Source organism: Perna viridis, chromosome 13 (genome assembly GCF_037379345.1).
Source record: "Perna viridis isolate PV_CMFRI_1.1 ecotype Kerala chromosome 13, ASM3737934v1, whole genome shotgun sequence".
Lineage (NCBI taxonomy): Eukaryota > Metazoa > Mollusca > Bivalvia > Mytilida > Mytilidae > Perna > Perna viridis.
The window spans coordinates 11,841,110-11,860,105 of NC_142457.1; the positions used below are offsets into that span (position 1 = coordinate 11,841,110).

The following is an 18,996-nucleotide window of genomic DNA, read 5'->3' on the forward strand; positions in this document are numbered from 1 at the left end:
TCTCGTGTTTTTATATAGGACAAGCTATGATGTCCAACGGTTGCAGATTGTCTGGCAATTCAGCCATTGAACGTCAGAGTAATCTCTGACTACCCCTTCAAATAGTCGTCCCGTCGTCTTAATTCATTCATCTGTAGGTAGGTCACTGACGATCGTGATAGGTTTTTCTTAATTAACTGGATGAATATCCAGGCTGCACGTATAAAACTAGAAATTGTAAAAGCAGTTGTTCTGAATTTTTGACGAAGGCTTTTATAGCAATTTAAATATTTTGACGACCGGATAACCCAGTATTTAGTCCAGTATATTATTCTTGGATACAAACAACTGCCAACTGAGTGTTTATTGAATTTAATTCACTGTAATTATTAAAAATGTTAAGCTTGTAATGGGCCTTGATTGGAAATTAAGAGCATCTATTTTTTTCTAATCTATTGCACGCTGGCAAATAATATTCGAATTTCCCGCTATAAAATATTATTGTAAAAATTAACTAATCAAATTTGACATACTATTTACTTCACAACTGCTGTCTTGATCACTTCCGGCATTTCCGTCATTGTGATAAATGGATGAAGAAAGTGTTAAATTTTATGAAAAACAAGAACAACACAGTTTACTAAGCTTATAAATTATTCTGGAAATGTTCCATTTAACTTAAACCTTTTTTTTTCTGTACCATGCATTTCAAATATCCGATGATTCACACCCTAAACATACCCGGCTCCTCGTAAGGGGCACTGAGTCTGTATCACCGATCAGCTGATTTCAGTCTGCTTTAAATGACCAACTATTATTGCATGGAAATGTTTTCGGTAATAAGTGAATAAACAATGGGAAACAAACATTCATGTTGTTCTTTTGGTGGATCTAAACCAAAGAGACCAGAGGATGCCTACCGTCCATCTTCGGCACCCCAGACTAACCATAAAAATGATGATATTCATGTTACATTAAAACATAGCAATCGTAGTACACCTTCTCTGTCAGCTGTTCCACACATCAGTGATAGAGAAGTTCTTCCTGAAGGTTAGTTGAAAGTAGAGTTCAGGGTATGATGTTAAAGGTTGTCATTTACCTATTGCCTTAATCCCAGAAGGGATTACTATTGCCTGTGACAAGTATAAGTTGAATTACTTATTTTATTCATTTTTCAACATTCATTTGCTAAATGACAAGCTAGATTTTAATTTGGGCTAGTAGAATTTTCAACAACTTGCCTGATAGGTTAAGGTTAATAAAATGTTAGCGTCATACCCTACAGTTTATACAAGTGACCCTACAATTATTTACAAGTGTAACACAGTACAATGCACAAAATTAAATTGGACACATGTATTTAAGCCATCGCTGCACTTCTACTCCAAAGGTCAATAATTTCATACCTGTTAACAAGTCTAACCTAATTGTGGGAGATCTGCAATCCATCATAAAATTGCAGGAGATTTTGTGTGAAGACATTTTTGACATATTTTGTTGTGCAACTAAAAGGAACGGTAACTTGTGTTCATCCTCGAAGTTTGATCATTTCTTGACATAACTAGCCATTTGAAATTGTTAATCATGCTATGTATCGATAGGAACCAAGATAATTCTTGAGAGACTTGTATGTCGATCAGCTGTTCCAAGTGTTTTGAGGATAAAGCACTTTCATGTCCTATGCGGTTGTTGACATAAAAATGTTAAATTCAGTTACGGGAGGTTTTTTACAGGAGGATTCTTGAAACTGGGAGATTGATGCCTCCCCAATGGGACATTTTTTGGGGGGGTCAAAAGGTAAAGTTACGGGTGACTTCTGCAAAAAAATGGAGGGGTAACACCAACATGTATTATAATGTAGCACATTGATTATATTTAACATGATTGGATCAATTCAAATCCTATTGCTAAACTCTATACCTCGTCCTATTTTTTCGTGCCTTTAGTTTGTTTCCTTTTTGACATATTCACCATTTCCATTCTCATTTTGTCTTTGTCATGAGTTTCTCAGGTGTCAAATGTAATAGTAAAGCATGATGCAAAGAACAAAATTTACAAGTAACCCATTATTGGCACTGGCTAGACTTAAAAAATATTATTAATGGTCACATCCAGGTTTCCCAACTCTAGGTCAAATTCAGTTCTGTTCTCAATGAGAGATATGCTCTAAAATTCCCAATTGTCACTAGAGTTGTCTGGAGTTCAAGTCACTTTTTCATATTATATTTTTTTTTATAAATATTTCATTTAAACCAGCAATTTTGCTCAATAATAGTCATTACTAATTTCTGTTATCCATGTTATTACAGATAATGAAGCAGATCCTTCTATTCATCCAACAGCCAGCACATTATTTTCAAGAAGTTACTCTCAAACACAGATAGCTAAAAGTAAGTAACGGAAACTTCTCCAAACCGTCCCGGGACAAGAGGAAATGGCTGGTTTATAGGAGTGGCCGGTCTTGTGAGAAATAGCAATTCATTCTAAGAGTTGTTTCCATTAATGTGTTCTATAACCCTACACCTTGTCAGTTTGTTGGTGCAGACATGTTTAATTCCAATTCAAAACTTATGGCCTTTTATAACATTTCAAAGCTTGCATTATTTGTGAATGATTTTATTTTACAAACAGTACTGCCGACAAAATAATGTTCACAGGTTTTAAAGAGAGTGTATTAAAGATCAGAAGGCTATTAATGGTAATTATCATTTGTATTGTTTTTCTAATTACCTATCAACAAAGTCTAATAATTTCACCCTTTATTGTTTTGGCTTGGGTACAGGTCACATTAATTGACAGTTTAAAGATCATACTGTTAAATGATCGTGATTGCCTGATGTGTGTACACACCAATTAATAGCCAACCAGTGACAAAATGTGATGTCTGGATTTAATTTGCTGTTAAAACTACTGTCCCCTTCAATTATCATCTGTCCACTGTTGAAATGCAAACCAGTCAGTGAATGAATTATTAATTACGTAATATTACATAATCATTTACAGTTTTGTTGACACATTTATAACAGGTGAACAATATCCGGTGGCCAGAATTGAGAGGTTGTTTTTACTTGGAATATATAACTAAAACTGAAAAACTGGCCAATGTACGGTTTTAGGGGTTGGCTGGTCTATTGAAGACAAAACATACAGGTTTTAAGGTGTATCGTCCGGGACTTTTGAAAATGTCAGGTTTGAAGGGAAGACTGGTTTTCTGAGGGTCTGGTTTTGAGAAGTTTCACTATTAGTTTGCTAATACACTGTAGTATTTGTATGGCAAAATACGGATGGACTTGTGGTCCCCAAAAAAATTATGTGGACTGAAGTGTTACTGAGGACCATTGGATTTTTTGGGCGACCAACCGGTTATATATTGCAATTTGACCCAAAGTAACATGAAGTGATTTCAATATTATACTTTTTGTACATTGTAAACTCTAAATGACTCGTGTGGAAAGAAAGAGAAAACATGCACAAAAAAAGTACACTTCTGTCAACAAAATTAAATTTCTCCATTCTATGCGGTGGAAATACTTTTTGTATTATGAGTGGAGTCATCATTTAAAAAAAATGTTTGTAGTTTTCTACACCTTTTTTTATACCAAGTACATTTGGTTGTAGAAGTTCAATAACATTTCTCAATTATGGGCAGATAAAATATTGAAAGTATATAATTAAATGGAACAATTTTATTCCAATTTCTTACTTTGATGGAGTCACTATGGAGGACATAAGTGACTCCACTATGAATAGTGGAGAAATTAAAATTTTGGTTGATGGCAGTGTACACAGAATCTTAAACTCTTAAGCAAGCCGGTCCATATAACATATCAGGTTTTATAGACCGAAAAATATACATGTATCTACATGTAAGAAGATGAACAAATAAAAATATTAAAAATATGATTTTACAATTATTTAATATTGTATTTTAAGATTTTTTTTTTTTAACTTCTTAAGAATGTTGGTATATAAACCACTATGAAACTAATTGGACATTCTTTCTTTCGAATTAAAAATGTAGCATCATGATTTGATATGTGATGAAAGATTTTCTCTTTTCTTCCCAAGAATACTCCTGAGTAAGCTACGTTTGAAACAAATATAACAAATAGTTCATGATAATTTGAGTCAAATTGAAAAATATGGACCGGTTAGTTGCCCATTAATTGATAATGTAATGTAATTATGAAATACAAGTACATGTACTTTTTGTATTTCATTTGGATGTTACATGTGGTTTTATAATGTACATGTACAGATGTCACTTAACATTTTTAAATGTGTTTTCCAAGATTTATGCCTTCTTGGTCTTAGGGTCGGTGAAAAGGAATATACATGTATATTTGTATCTGGACAAGAAAAAGCAAAATTGCAAAGACTGCTTACCTAAATATAATGTATTACAAAATTTACAATGTGAAAGTTGATATTACAGATAATAAGAACAGAAGAAATACATACTATGAGTGTAGAGACAGAAATACTGATCAGGTATCGCAGGTTAGTATGTTAAAGAGTTACACGGGCAGATCCACAATTCGAGTTTAAGAGGGGTTAAATTAATTAAATGCCATGCAAAGCAAGGTAAAAAATATTATTGGGTGAAAATTGTGATGAAAATTTTTTTCTTACCGATATGGGGGGGGGGGTGTATGCCAGTCCTTGGATCCGTGCCTGGGTTATGAAGTCAAGGCTGGAAATATCATAATGAGCTGGACAGGGTGATATGTACATGTAAACGTTTAGTTGAGACATTTAAAACTGACATTACTCTGTTTATTGGCAATGTTACGTTCTAGTGTACTGGAAATTTCCAACATGTTTGAGTATCATGGCAGTAGCCTAATAGTATAACATATCATGCAGTAAGGACAATGGAAAATTGATTAAGTTACTTTTAAATACATGTATAGTTAAGGGATACATTTGTATACATGTATGTGTAAAGATAGTACATTTACAAAACCATTTAGCTTCATAAAATTTATGTTTGCTTACATAGTGGATAAGTCATTTACTTTCAACTAAATTAAAATTACAGTAATGGGAATGCACATTTGTGATGTTTTTGATTTGTTGAGGTCCAAAATGTGTGTGGCTCAAAATCATTTTGTCAGAAAATATGTATGTAATTCTGGTTTTAAAATGCAGGCTTTTGGAAGCCTCACATATTCCCATTGGTTTATACATCACCCAATACAAACCGGTAGTGGTCATCAACAATGTCTTGATTTTAGTAGAAATACATGTAATTCTGTCCCTTATAGACAAAGTCATTAACACATTTTGTAACATTGAAAGAATCTTTCTTCTTATCCAGTTACAATGTATACCAACACATCATTATTGTGTATCTGTTTAAATTTTTTGTGCAAAGATAACTCTTTGAAGAATTTTTGTTGAAAAAAGGCATATGATATCACTGTGTATCTTGGCCATACTCTCCACAACTATTCAGGGTTAACCTCCAAGGTGGTATCCAGCTGCCCAGAAGCAGACATGTTAAAATTATGTCTACATGAAAGTCCTGTCTACCCTGTACATTTCCGGTATTTCTGTTGCGCAACTTTTGACAATGTTTTAAAGGAGTCATGATTTTCTTTTAATTTTATTGATTTTTGCTGTAATGTGTGTTGTTTACCTAAATAATGTTTACCAAATCGTACTCAACCATTAATACCATATTTTTTCAGAATGCTTTAAGAAAGTACAGTTCTTGCTCGACAATATTTATTGATGACTCCACAGTCAGTCAACCCAATCTGAAGAATACCATACGAGCTGTAGCATTTGCTGTTTACTTTCATATAAAGAACCGAGAGAGTGATAGGACATTGGAAATATTTGATGAGAAACTTCATCCTTTGTCGGTTTGTATAATTATTTATAGTACATGTACACTGTTAAGGAAAGAATCACAGAAACTCCATTTTATCATTTTTTACCATGGGCTGGCCATTTATTTCATATTGTTTTACCCTGAGGGGTAGAGAAGGTTTAAGTAACAACAAAAATGGCCAGACCATAGTAAAACAATGATAAAATGGAGTTTCTGTTATTTATTTTGATTCTATTAATAGGACCAGTCTCTTCATATTGTTGAACAGATACAGCCTACATGTATGTTGCATGAAAAGTTGGTTATGTGTTTATCACTTTTTTACTGTGGCTGTGGTCTTAAGAGCCATGAAGCGTGGAATATAAGAATTATGATTTGTAGTCACGATCCTGAATAAAAATCTAGTCACTCCGATGTGATGTAATGAGATTGAGTAAACATTTTTTTAATTTGAATTGTACAATGTATAAGTGTTTTGGTTTAATGACTGTTATATATTGATGAGCATCATTTACATTCTGTAATTTGGGTCTAGGACATAAGCCCCCAGTCAAAAGCCCCCTTAGACAAAAGCCCCCCAGACAAAAGCCCCCCATCTTATAATAAGCATAATGTTAATGTAAAAATATTTATTTATTGTTGTTTTTTTTATGTTTGTTTTTTTTTGGGTATTTTTTTATTTTTCTTTTGTTGTGACTGTTCCTTGGTATATTGGTATTGCATTTTATTTGTGTAAAATTTTTAATTCTGTTAAGTGTATTTAGGAAGTTTTTGTTTGTATTAAAATGGTTCAATTTCTGTGTATTTTTTTTCAAGGATTTACTCATTTTATATTTGATGTTATATTTCTTATTACCAGAATCATTTGAAATTTCATCAGTGAAATAAGAAAAGCTGCCAGTAATACAGTTTTTTAAAAAAAAAACAAAATGACTGTTTTTAAACATATTTCCTTTATAAAGAGTGTATATTTGACAACTGTTATCATTTTATTGATAAAATATTGTCTTAAAAAAGAAACAAGAAGTTAGAATTATAACAATTTAGAAATCAAATTTCAAATTTTACTCTTTCAGTACTAATAGAAATATTATTCATAATTGATTAAATAATTTCTCATGGGGGGCTTTTGTCCTTATCCCCTGTAATTTGATAAAAAAAATATATATATATACTATTTAGGAGTCTTAAATTATAAAATCCTTTATGTGATTCAGAATCTTAATTTATTACTGGTATGCTTGGGCAACTTTGAACATTTGCATGCATTAACATACACTTGTCGAAAGAAAATTAATTGAACAGTTATGCATGTTATGATAAACATGTCTAAGTCATTTTTTTATCATTCCAAAACACAATTTAGATTTGGTTTACACAAAATATCAAATAGTATATCGTATGAACACTTTTTCACCAACTCCAACCCCCAACAAAGACCTACCCAATTTTAACTGCTGTAAAAGTGCTTTAATTCATGGATACCAATTTTCGTTGGTAATGGAAGAAACCCAAGTTGGTGGATTCTGAAATTCATGGTTTTGAGGTTTTTCGGATAGATGTCAATTAAATCTCCTTTTTGTTGGGAACCAAATTTTGTGGTTTAGTGTACCCATGAAAACCACAAAAATTGGTACATCAAGAACAATAGTACTTTCAGTGTATTCCAGGGACAAAGAACAAAGATTTTAAACTGACAAACACAACAAAGAACATAAAATACCAAAAATAATACATGCAAAGTAACAAAAGTAAATAAGCGACTCAGACTCCACTAAAAACTGGGAGAATGGACCAGATGTACTGGTGCATAAAACATTGTATGTGTTTTTCATTTTGACAGAAGGAACCTGTACCAGATGATTATGATAAAAGGGACCCACCACACAAACATATATACAAGTTTATAAGGACCCTGTTTAGTGCTGCTCAGTTGACAGCTGAATGTGCTATAGTTACTTTGGTATGTATATTAAACTGTGAAACACAGGCTTTTGTGTCAATACAATAGGGTTTGTAAGTCTCGTTCTAGCTTCAGTTTCCCTTCTGGAATTTCCATTGCAGAATACATTGAAATCTGAGGACCGATCTGCATTCTATTGTTTATCACCTGGAAATCAAAGCACTGCATTACAATGCAAAATCTTTTCTTAACATATTTATTCTATAGAACTAAGATATTATCATTTTTATCAGTATTTTACGCAGACAGATATTTCGCTTTTTATATTAAGCTCAATGCAGTGTTAATGATGAATCTACATGCATTTGAATGGTAGAGGAGCACCTATTCTCATGACTTACAAACCCTATTTTAAAATCAGGGGTTCAAGTTTGCTTGATGTCATTAATTACAACAAATTTTACACGTATGACTTTTTGTTAAATTGACACCTGGGCTTTTGTAGATATAAATTCACAAATCCAGCTGATGAAAACAGAAGGTCCTCAATAAAGAATTGTTTTTTAGCATGTTAAAAGTCCTGCGTAAGTAATGGAGGACGCCTTATAGAATTATGGAAACAAGTTTAATTCTTAAAACCAAATAATGTGATCTGAATAATTGGTGAACAAAACTGTAAATTCAGAAAAAAATTATTTTTAACTTGTACCTTTGTGGAATAATTTGATTCTAAAGGAAATCCTGCTTCTATAACTTAAAAAAAATCAATTATTTATGTAAAACTAATTCTATTCAGGCCCAATAAAAGAAGGATGTGTATTTCCTAATACCCTACTGACCCCATGACAACAAAAACATGTATAAATTGTACCCTAGAGGTTTTTTTTGCCATTTTTCAATAAGTACTGTGAAATTCAGATTGTTTATCTCATAGGCTGAATATAAAAGTAATAGTAATAAAAACCAAGTAATATCTTTAAAAAAAAGGTAGCCGACGCATTTAATGGCTTTGTTAAGTCTGATTAATGTTTTATTTTTTTAACTGTGTAATGACTGTACCATATTTTATATTTCAATTATTTTATTGGTTCAACAAGTTAACTATTTCCACTTATTAAATATATGCAAGATAAGTGATTGAAAATATTCTGAACACCTATGCCCCCAGTTGAGGCTTGAATTTCATGGTTGTTTTCACATATTTGTCCAAAAATCCCTACCGACCTACACTATATTTTCAAAGATGCACTTAAAAAATCTTACCTGGAACACCATTGATTTATGACACTTCCAATGTTGATATGCGATTTATGGAAAAAGGGAGGTAACTCAAATTACAAACGAATTAAGATCAGGGCTTCTTTCCTTCCAAAGCAGAAACTTTAAAAAATTGTACCTGTAGATAAAAGGTTGATATTTTACCTTGTTTTTCCTTGTATTTTCAGTAAGTAGTTAAATATGCACAAGAATTTTAATTGACAGGAAATAAATTTCAAGAGAAAGGTTTCCAATCTTTTTTCATATTTAGTAAGTTTTCTATTGTAAACCAGGATCTCCTTTGGTAAAATCTTGCCTTGTTATACTTTTGCACTCTTTATACACTTCCAAAGGGAGTGTAAATGGTTGTATCATTAACTGGGTTTAGTATACTTATGGCGAGAAAAAGCATCAATATCCAGTTTGTGCTTGTAAAATTGGGAGCTTAAAAATAGCACTACAGCAGCTCCATTCTCGTGTATTTGGTAAATGCATCTGAGAACCAAATCAGTCTAGGAAACATTAACTAGCTTTTTAGCTAAATACAAATCAAATCTTAGCTTTTTCCAAGATAGGGATGGTCAAAACATGGCACCCAAACATTAGTGTAAATGATGTTTTTTTAGCTTTTTAGACAATTCTACCCAAAAATATTTAGGACCATGACAACATATAGTTCTCTACAAATGCTGGACATTTCAGCCAATATATATTTCAGACCATGACAATTAGAGGAATGCATTACAACAATAAATAATGTATATCATAACAAATTTTACCAATTTGGAAGTTACTAATAACAAGCCTGACAAAAATAATTATATGTGTTTGAATTTTATGTTTCTTCAGGAGCACAGGGGTTGAAAATTTTTTTGGGAAGACCTGAGCCGTGGACTTTTTCATCTTTTGTACACTAAGCACGAACAATGTTGTGTCAAGTCCCAATCAATATAAATGCAATTTTGTTATCTGATATTCTTGTGTATAATTCTATGTATACAGGGAAGAAGACACAGTGTCAATTGATTCTGTTTCCAGGGATGATGCCTTGTCATCAGCTTTCTGTTTTGTGGGTTTTTTTTAACCATGAAATTGTAATTGAGCAACGATATTTTCCTCAAAAGTTTATCAATGAAATTTGATCTTTATCATTCCAGCGCTTGATTAATAAAATTTGTAGTATGTCAAAAAATGTGTCTGATCAAGCACAGCTGTGATTCAGACTTGAGAATGACTAATCAATAGATCGGTCTAGTGAATACCCATTCTAAAAATAAAGTTGATAGGTCAGGGAATGGATCGAGAAATATGGTCTAAATAATGACAACAAAATCTTTCAAAAAATATTTTTTATTTTTTTAGATTTGCCATGCGTGACGGACTTATTTCATTGAAAAACGGCAAGTCCAAGGTGCAATTTTTTTAGTCACGGGCATCAGGCTTTAGGAATTTTCAACCCCTAGAGCATTTAAGGTTTCACTTTCCTCATATTAGTACAATTAGGATTTTGCTTGCATGTTGAAAATCACAATTTTATTTAACGTGAAGAAATGATTTACCCTGGTTAAAACAGAATAGTAATCTATATGTCGTTTTTTGTGTTTTCAGGTATATTTAGAGAGACTTTTACATTATGCTGAAATTGATATTATGCCAGCTAATTGGCAGAGGATTGTATTGGGTGCTATATTACTAGCATCCAAAGTTTGGGATGATCAGGCTGTATGGAATGTGGATTATTGTCAGATCCTTAAAGATATAGCTGTGGAAGATATGTAAGGATTTTCTGTGTTGTATTTTAAAAATTGATATGAGGCGGGTGTAACCAGTTAAGAGGACGAATTGGAATATATTGACATTTTTATAAAAATAATAATGCCTTTTACAGTTTTATTCAACTAGGATTTATTTTTCCATAACTTAACAAAAGTTTTAGACGCGAGCTATAAACATTTAATATTGTTAAAGATACGAAACTACAAAAGATCCTTGCTTTGTATTACCCTTGGTATTATACGTGAACTTGCTGTCAGACTGAAATCAGCCTTTTAGTGCTAAGTTCAAAGGTCAAATTCGGATTGATTACCTTTTAAGACGAGCAAATTTTTGTATACTAATTTCCTTTCATTGATCACACTTTGCACAATAATGCTGAAATTTGTCCATCAGTTTTCTTGAAACTTGAAGTGAATTGTTTCTCCCTGATCATTTTTTGAAGATTTGGAGAAATTGGAATTCACTCATAAAAAAGGGTGATTTTTCTACCAAATTTGGGAGTATAGTTCAAAAACATTTGATCCCATTTTCTTGAAAGTTTGACAAGTAGTTTTAGCTCCTTTTTTAGTAATTTTCTTATTACTTATTAAGTAGTGGTCTTTATAAAAATCAAACAAAAAATTGATTCATGCATGTAAAAACCCACCAATCTTACTTTTATTTCTTGTTCCAACACTGTTACTGATCTCATAATCTGTCTTACTATTTCATTTGGTTGTTGCACTTTCAAGAACAAATCATACATATTGCACATTAATTTGGTACTTTGCAAGAGTTATCCTTCTTAATTTGGTTAGATTTGGTTGATTATAGTGGGAGGTGAATGTGATTTTCTCAAAAGTACAGAATACAGAAAGGATTATCATTATTTAAAAGTATAACATATGTAGACTGCAAAAGCTTTATATGTTTGGTGGTTCTTTCTACACCATGAATCACTTTACCATTGGCAGTGTTTGAATTTTGAATGGACTGGTATTTAATTAAATTATTACATACAGTTACCATGGTCAAGTGTTAGAACAACGACTTTGTGTATCAAGTCTCTAAAATTACATACTCATGTTATCAGTACTGGAAGCTTTTTGTAGTGAATCTGGGGTACACAACTGTTTCCATATGAGAATGCACCTAAATACACATGTACATGAAAAAAGATACTGATGAGTTTTAAAGAATGAAGGGAACCAAGGTTATAGCGGTAATCAAAAGAATGTAATCCGGGGACAAAGACCAGACATGGGAAAACAGACATACATAACAAAAAACATAAAATTACTAAAGAATAGATTATTCAATTGATAATTTGTCTGTTACAGAAATGATCTGGAAAGAAAGTTTTTAGAAATGATAGACTTCAATATAAATGTACCAGCTAGTGTTTATGCCAAATATTATTTTGATCTGAGAGTGTTAGCTGATGCCAATGATTTGAGTTTCCCTCTAGAGCCCCTTAATAAGGAAAGGGCTATCAAATTAGAGGTAAGATTCGGTTATTCTTCCCTTTAGACTAAAAGTAGTTTAATTAGTTGGGAAAAAAAATTCAACACCTAGACTCTTAACCTTTATTTCTATCCCTTAAGCTATGTGAATAGAAGAAACCCTTTTACTATATCAGGACACTGGACCTTATTCCCTTATTTAAGGCCATGCTTATAAAAGAAATACTTGCCACAATACCAAGATATTTCACCTGTTACGCATCATATCACACACTGTAAATATATCACCCTCAACTTCATCTCGTGTGATATATTTACCTTGTGTGATACTACAGCGTAACACCCTCTACTACAGGCAGTATGTGTATAATGTTGCTGTCCTTGTTGTCTGTGTTGTTGTCGTCCATGTTGTGCATCATTCCTGTCGTTATCTGTTTTACACTTAGTTTTCATGCAATAACTTGAATATTAAATGGTTGATCTTTATAAAAATTTTGACTAGGTTCCAAAGTACAAAATTAAGAAAGATTGGTATTGATTGTGGGGATTACCACCCCAGTGGTTTTATAATTGGGGACCAAAAAAGGGGCAAAAATAAGCAATATGTAGATTTTACTCCAGTTAAAGGATAGGAAGGTCTGTAACATTGTTCCACAATATTCTATACTACAATGGTCAGACTGGGATTGATTTTTGGGGTTAAGACTTGAACATTTAGGAAATTAGGGCCAACAAGCTTGGGGGAGGGGGGCAGAAACATGCATTTTCCTTAAGTCCAGACACTAACTTCACTATTACAATGTTGTTTATAGATCTCACTGAAATGGTACTGCTATACCACTAAAGGAAGACTTGAATTGATTGGGGGTTTAAACTTGATTTTTTTTTTTTCAAGTAGGACCAACAAGGGACTTTAATCAAGCATTTGCCTAATGTAAGAACAACAGTTTGGAGTAAGGCCAAAATTGATATTAGTTTTGTTTCTTGCTACCAGCAAAAAAAAAAAATAGAGGTAGTGAAGTTATTTTATTTTTCGAAACTTGACTATTACAATGCAGTTAATGGGTCTCACTGAAATGGTACATGTACTACAAATTGCCTTACCTCTAAAAGGAAAACTGGGATTGATTGGTGGTGGGGGGCGGGGTTTAAACTTGAACTTTTTTGGAAAAAGAACCAAGAGGCCTGAAACAAATATTTGCCTTATGTAAGGACAATAGTTTGGGTAAGGACAATAAAAAGAATAGTCTTGTTTCCTACTACTAGTAAGAAAAAATTAGAGTAGGAAGATAGTGAAATAATGTTATTTTTCGAAAACTTTTAACAATGAGTTAATGGGAAAACAATCTAGACTTGACTGGTTGAGCGAAACAGCCATAAAATGTTAAGGGTAGGAACAAAAAATAGGATACTGTAGGTAAAGTAGCTAGAAACACATATTTTTTTTTGGCCTAAGAATGAACGAATCTTACATGAATATTACTACAACTTGCCATTCCTCAAAAGGAAGAACTGGATTGATTTTTGGGATTGTAACTTGAGTCAAGTATGAAAAAAGGGCCACTGAGGGGCTAGAAACAAGTATTTATTTTCTGATTTCTGGATGATAACATGAGTAAAATGGAACGAATCACTTTGAAAATGTAACACAATGTGTTATACCCCCAAAGGAATGTTTGAGTTGGTTTTGGAGGTTTTAAATGGAACTTTTTTAGGGATAATGACCAATTATTATATTAGGCAATGTCTACAGAAGAATATACTTGCCACAACATCATGACCTTTAACCTTTCCTCCATTTAAGGTGATGTCTTCAAAAGAAATGCTTGCCATTATAATGAGATTTAACCTTTTTTCTCCATTTTAGGCGATGTCCACAGAAGAAACCCTTGCCAAGTTACAGAAACCTTCATTGATCCGATCAAATAGTCTCGATGGGATGACGAGTAATCCACGTCAAAGTATAGTCATAATATCATAACCCATAATGAGCCTTTAGTAGAACCAGGCAGTGATCAGGGAAAAGCAGGCTAAACTAATGTAAAACATAACCTCAAAAGAAGATCCAAGTGTATTGAGATTTCTATATATCTGACACAGCTGGCAAAATGAATCTGTTATCAAAAATCAAATCTCCTCCGGTATGATACGTCATGAATTTTTTTTTCAACAACTGATGTAAAATCCAGGGTTGAGGTTTAGAGTTTGCAAAAAAATTTGCAAAATAATTTTGTTAAAAATTTAAATACCTGGCATCTTGTAGTAAATTTTGTGTAATATTCAAAATGTTTGCCAGGCCTTGCCTTGGTTTCTTAAACAATCTCAAATCCTTTAGTTTCTCCTCTGATCTTTTAATTCAAGTGATCTCATTGGATGGCATTTCAGTTGAAGAAGTTTTTTTGTTTTATGAAAATCTAATTTTGAGATATTTTTTTTATGAAACTGGGCCATGATTGAAGCAGCTGTTATGATATGTGGTATCTGATGATTAAAAAAGAAACATTAATTCAATTTTAATCTAATTCAAATTAATTCATTAATGATACTATTAATCCAAAATCGGATCATTGAGAATCTAACAATATCCTATTATAGAGGCCACATTTATCAATGTCAAAATTTCACATTTATTTTTGTTGGATTGATCTTTTAAATGAGTGGTCATTTTAAGAAAAACAACATTGAAAACTTTATTTTTATGAGAAGAACATAAATTTCATAAAGTTTAAGCCTGAAAACTGATTACTTGTCTTCTGTTATTAACCAATTAGTCATGCAATGTATGCAAATGTAATTAACTTGTTAATCATTTACCATACTTTTAGTCATATTTTACCAATTGTGATTTCTTTTGCTGCTTTTCATTTTTTATTTATACATTATCATTTTATTGTAAATAATATTTACACTCTATCATAATTGTTGAAATGTGCTAACATACATGTACATGTATGTATTAGGATAGTATGTAGTGTATTATTTAAGATGCTGAGCATTTTAGAGCTATTTTCTAACAATATTATTCAGGGCTTGATCAAGAAATGATGATACTGGATTTGTATTTTATTATTATCATATTCAAGGTTCAAACTGTCATAAAATGAGGTACATGTATGAATGTGTGGGGTATGAATATATCATATTGTACTTTTAAAGCATTGAGCTAGTTGTCACTAATCTTTAACTGTTCAACATACTTTCCAATTGTAAATTGCCCCATCACATGTGACTTGTTATTCTCTGGTATTGATTGGTCACAATACGTACTAGTAACAAGTACTGTATTATTTTTAAAACTTAATGAATTGATGAGATTATTTTTGTTTAGTTTTTATGTACAATGAGGGTAAAGTGGTTGGTGCATGAAAAATATAGTTTAAAAACATGGATGAACTTACTAAGACAATTCTGTATTTTGTTTTGTTTTTTTTTATATTTAACATGCATTTTGTCCTTCTAGTGATACAGAGTTATGTCCATTTGATATTTTCAAAGTGTTGATAGTTGATATATTCTCGGATTTTATACTGCAATAGTCCTATTTGAGCAATCAAAATGCATTTACAGTATATTTATTGATCATATTTGTTCACTGACAGTAAATACCACTTAGCTCCACCTACTTTCCTACTCTTGCATGAACTACCTGTTAATTGCAGCAACACAATGGGAGCCACCATTAGGACAGAAATGTATTAAACACACCCTATAAACATAAACTTTGCAGGATTGCAGTATCAAGACAACACCAGTTTATTAACTAGTAATGAAAATAAAAACAATATACAAATTCAGCACAAGTAGAAATAAAACATGCTTGGCCCAGCTTCGTGTTTTCCCTAATTCTAAGTTTCATCCGTTTATTGTTTTTATTTCTAGTCTTCTACTAGTTACATGTTGTTTCTTTAGGGCTTATTAATCAGATTTGATGGACATAGGTCTTTATTGAAGATGTCAATTTAAAGGTTAAGACTTTTTATATGACAAATGAAGTTGCCTCTCACTCAGAAATGAATTTTTTCCACATGAATTTCATTACTGGTACATGATACCCATGAAGCTGTTGCAAGAAGATGACACATGAATAAACCCACTCAAAAAAAATATAAGTATAATTTTTTTTTTAAGTTGCTCATTTGTTGACCATGTTAAGTGCCCTTATTCCCAGTATTCCCATCGATATTATGCCCAGTTGCCCAGTTCAGAGTACAGCTGTTTTAAAAGTCAAGCAAGGTATGCATGAAGAAGGACCCCATAATGATTAATATCTATTGTAAGAAGTTGCATTGTTTTTTTTTTTCAATTAGTAATATATATTCTCTGGCAATATCAAGAAAAGTATTATATTAGAACAATGAGATTCATATTAGTTTTTATAGGGTTTAAAGTCTCATTTTTTTAATGTGAATTTAAACTGTTAAAGCATTCAAAACTAACTGCCTATTTGTATCTAGTTTGCTACTTTAGTTTGGTACATCAAAATGACCAAGTATATGCATAAGAGATTTCTCTTGATAATATTGTAGTCTCTTCTCTATAGACTACCACATCCTGTTTACGTTTCGGTCAGCTCTGCTGATTTTTGCCAGAGTTATGGCCCTTGAACTTTGAAAAAATTACCGAAATGTAAGTTTTCCACACTTTTTTTCTAAATGCTTGCAGGTATTGAGGTGATGTTTTTGGTATGCGAGTCAACCTTGAACAGTTGTAGATCATAGTGTCACATGATATTGATTACACACCCTTTTGTGAAATTTTCTTTTTTTAAATTTGTTTTGTTAGAGAATAGAGGAATTCTTCAGAATTATCATGAGAATTTATAAATTTTGTGATTAACAATCTGCCTGAATTTTGAAATTAGCTGTACTCAAATAACTTGAATGCAGTAAGTAGCCTGTGTTGCTTTTGATACTTATGTTTTACATTTTTATTACATTATGAAATACTTGAATTCATAGAACATTTAACAGTTGTTTTTTTTTTAAATTCATAACCATTTCTGATGTATGTATGAATTGTTAGAACATTTTTTTAGTGTATTTGAATTCATTTAACATTTTTGAACTGTATAACAAATCATGGAACTTGTTTTGTAATTAGTCTGAATCTGACCGACAATTTGATAACATCAGTAATGATTTAAGGAAGTAGACCTAGGGTAAGGGACATAACTCTTACAAATCACTTGAATGTTTGTATTCAGCATTTTACATCGATCTTATGTAAGCATCAAAATTACTGGGACGGATTTCAATCAGTTTCAAACGAAAGCTTGATTGGCTTTGGCACAAATGAATATAATACAAACATATCACTGATTTCATGAGTTAAATCCCTTACTGTAGGTCTACATCCTTAAGGGGGGAAAATTAGATAGGTTGTTTCACTTATATTAGTCCACCTTCTGTTTTACCACTGGTGAAGACTTTCTCAATGGATATTATTGTTAATTTTTATTATATAGTGGTTGGTTATTTGGATATGTCCTACTAAGATATAGAGGTTGAAAATTTAATATGAGTTAGGCACAGCCTACAACAGAGCATTTCAATTATACATTTTACTTATGTTTGTAAAATCTTTGAAAAAAGGAACACCAGCTGAAAGGAGCAAGATAGGATAGGTAAATGCTCATTCATTTTTTTTTTTTAATAATTCATCTGACTGGTTCTAAATACTGTAAATAATTCTTTTTTATTTATTTTTTTTTTATATTGAATCGCATGTTTTGATTTTAAACCAAAGTTAAAGGCTACTTTCACTTTGATTTCACTTCCCTGATCCATTTCTGCAGGCCTGTCTGTTACCTTTGACTGAATGTCTATTGGTAGCGTTACATGTGATGCTCAGTATAATTTGTCAGTTAACTACATGAAGTGCTGAACAATAAAATCGTAAATTGACTTTCATTGATTTATCATGCTAATGGACATAACTGAAGCATGTGATTGTGATGTTTATGATTTGCAGATAAAATCATTAAATTGTAAAAAATTGTAATATTTTTTTCAGTTTAGTCAATATAATTTTCAATGCATTCGGTGTGTACTATGTCAGTTATTTAATGGAACCATGTGATTGAAGGGATTTTTTCATAGACCTAGAATTATAAACAAAATCCTGGTAAATGAGAAATAAAACAAAAGTGTGTGGTTAAACTGACCTTTTAGTTAACTAAAACTAAATTTTTTGCACACAAAACATTTTGTAAATCATTGCTAAATATATATAATAAAAAGGTTTAGTCTTTAAACAAGTTATGTTTAAAACTTTAAGAAGTGTCCTTTAAAAAAGGGGAAAAAATGTAGTATAAATATTTTTCTGCTAATTTACTCTAAATATGTGAAGCCTTATCTTCCCAGGTGTTGACAAGGAGACAGTTTAATTTGTGCCCATCAGTGCTAAATCAGGCGTTATTTGTTCTTCTTGTACACAATTTTCAAACATTTATTAATTTAAGATCAAAAGAATTTTTTTTGGTTCAACATGAAATTGTTAACTCATACTTTTTTAGAAACCGACCAAACTTCCATTCATTTATGTAGAGTTATAACTATCTTATCTATGAATAAGATGTAAAGAAAGGATGAAATCCCTATTTGAATGATCTCGTTTATGCATTGAATGTATTTTATGGTGTTTTTTCATGTTTTAGATAAGGTTTAAATTATGTAATTCATACAAAAACTCTTTCTTTATTTCGAAGTAAATTTTTAATTAATGATTCAACTATAGTAACCATTTGATACGGTATGGGTGTTTAATGAACTCAGTAGTGCATTGTCACTTAGTTATAATCA

General features: G+C 31.6%; 1 protein-coding gene across 1 annotated transcript; it reads left to right on the forward strand.

The window, feature by feature from the left end:
* Positions 1–536: 536 nt before the first annotated feature.
* LOC148599591 (cyclin-Y-like protein 1) lies at positions 537–16,077 on the forward strand. The gene is made up of 8 exons (XM_088557564.1): positions 537–1,029; positions 2,289–2,369; positions 4,415–4,479; positions 5,673–5,849; positions 7,662–7,781; positions 10,587–10,753; positions 12,074–12,236; positions 14,064–16,077. Exons 1-8 carry the CDS (start codon positions 834–836, stop codon positions 14,175–14,177), a joined length of 1,083 nt encoding a protein of 360 aa, XP_088413690.1. The 5' UTR covers positions 537–833; the 3' UTR covers positions 14,178–16,077.
* The last annotated feature ends 2,919 nt before the right edge of the window (positions 16,078–18,996 follow it).

What these genes read in the sequence shown, in the direction of transcription:
- LOC148599591 (XM_088557564.1), top strand. Translation starts at nt 834, where the DNA reads ATGGGAAACAAACATTCATGTTGTTCTTTTGGTGGATCTAAACCAAAG. An exon ending in TCAAACACAGATAGCTAAAA is followed by an intron (nt 2,370 to 4,414) that starts GTAAGTAACGGA and finishes TTGATATTACAG; the next exon opens with ATAATAAGAACAGAAGAAAT. An exon ending in AATGTGCTATAGTTACTTTG is followed by an intron (nt 7,782 to 10,586) that starts GTATGTATATTA and finishes TTGTGTTTTCAG; the next exon opens with GTATATTTAGAGAGACTTTT.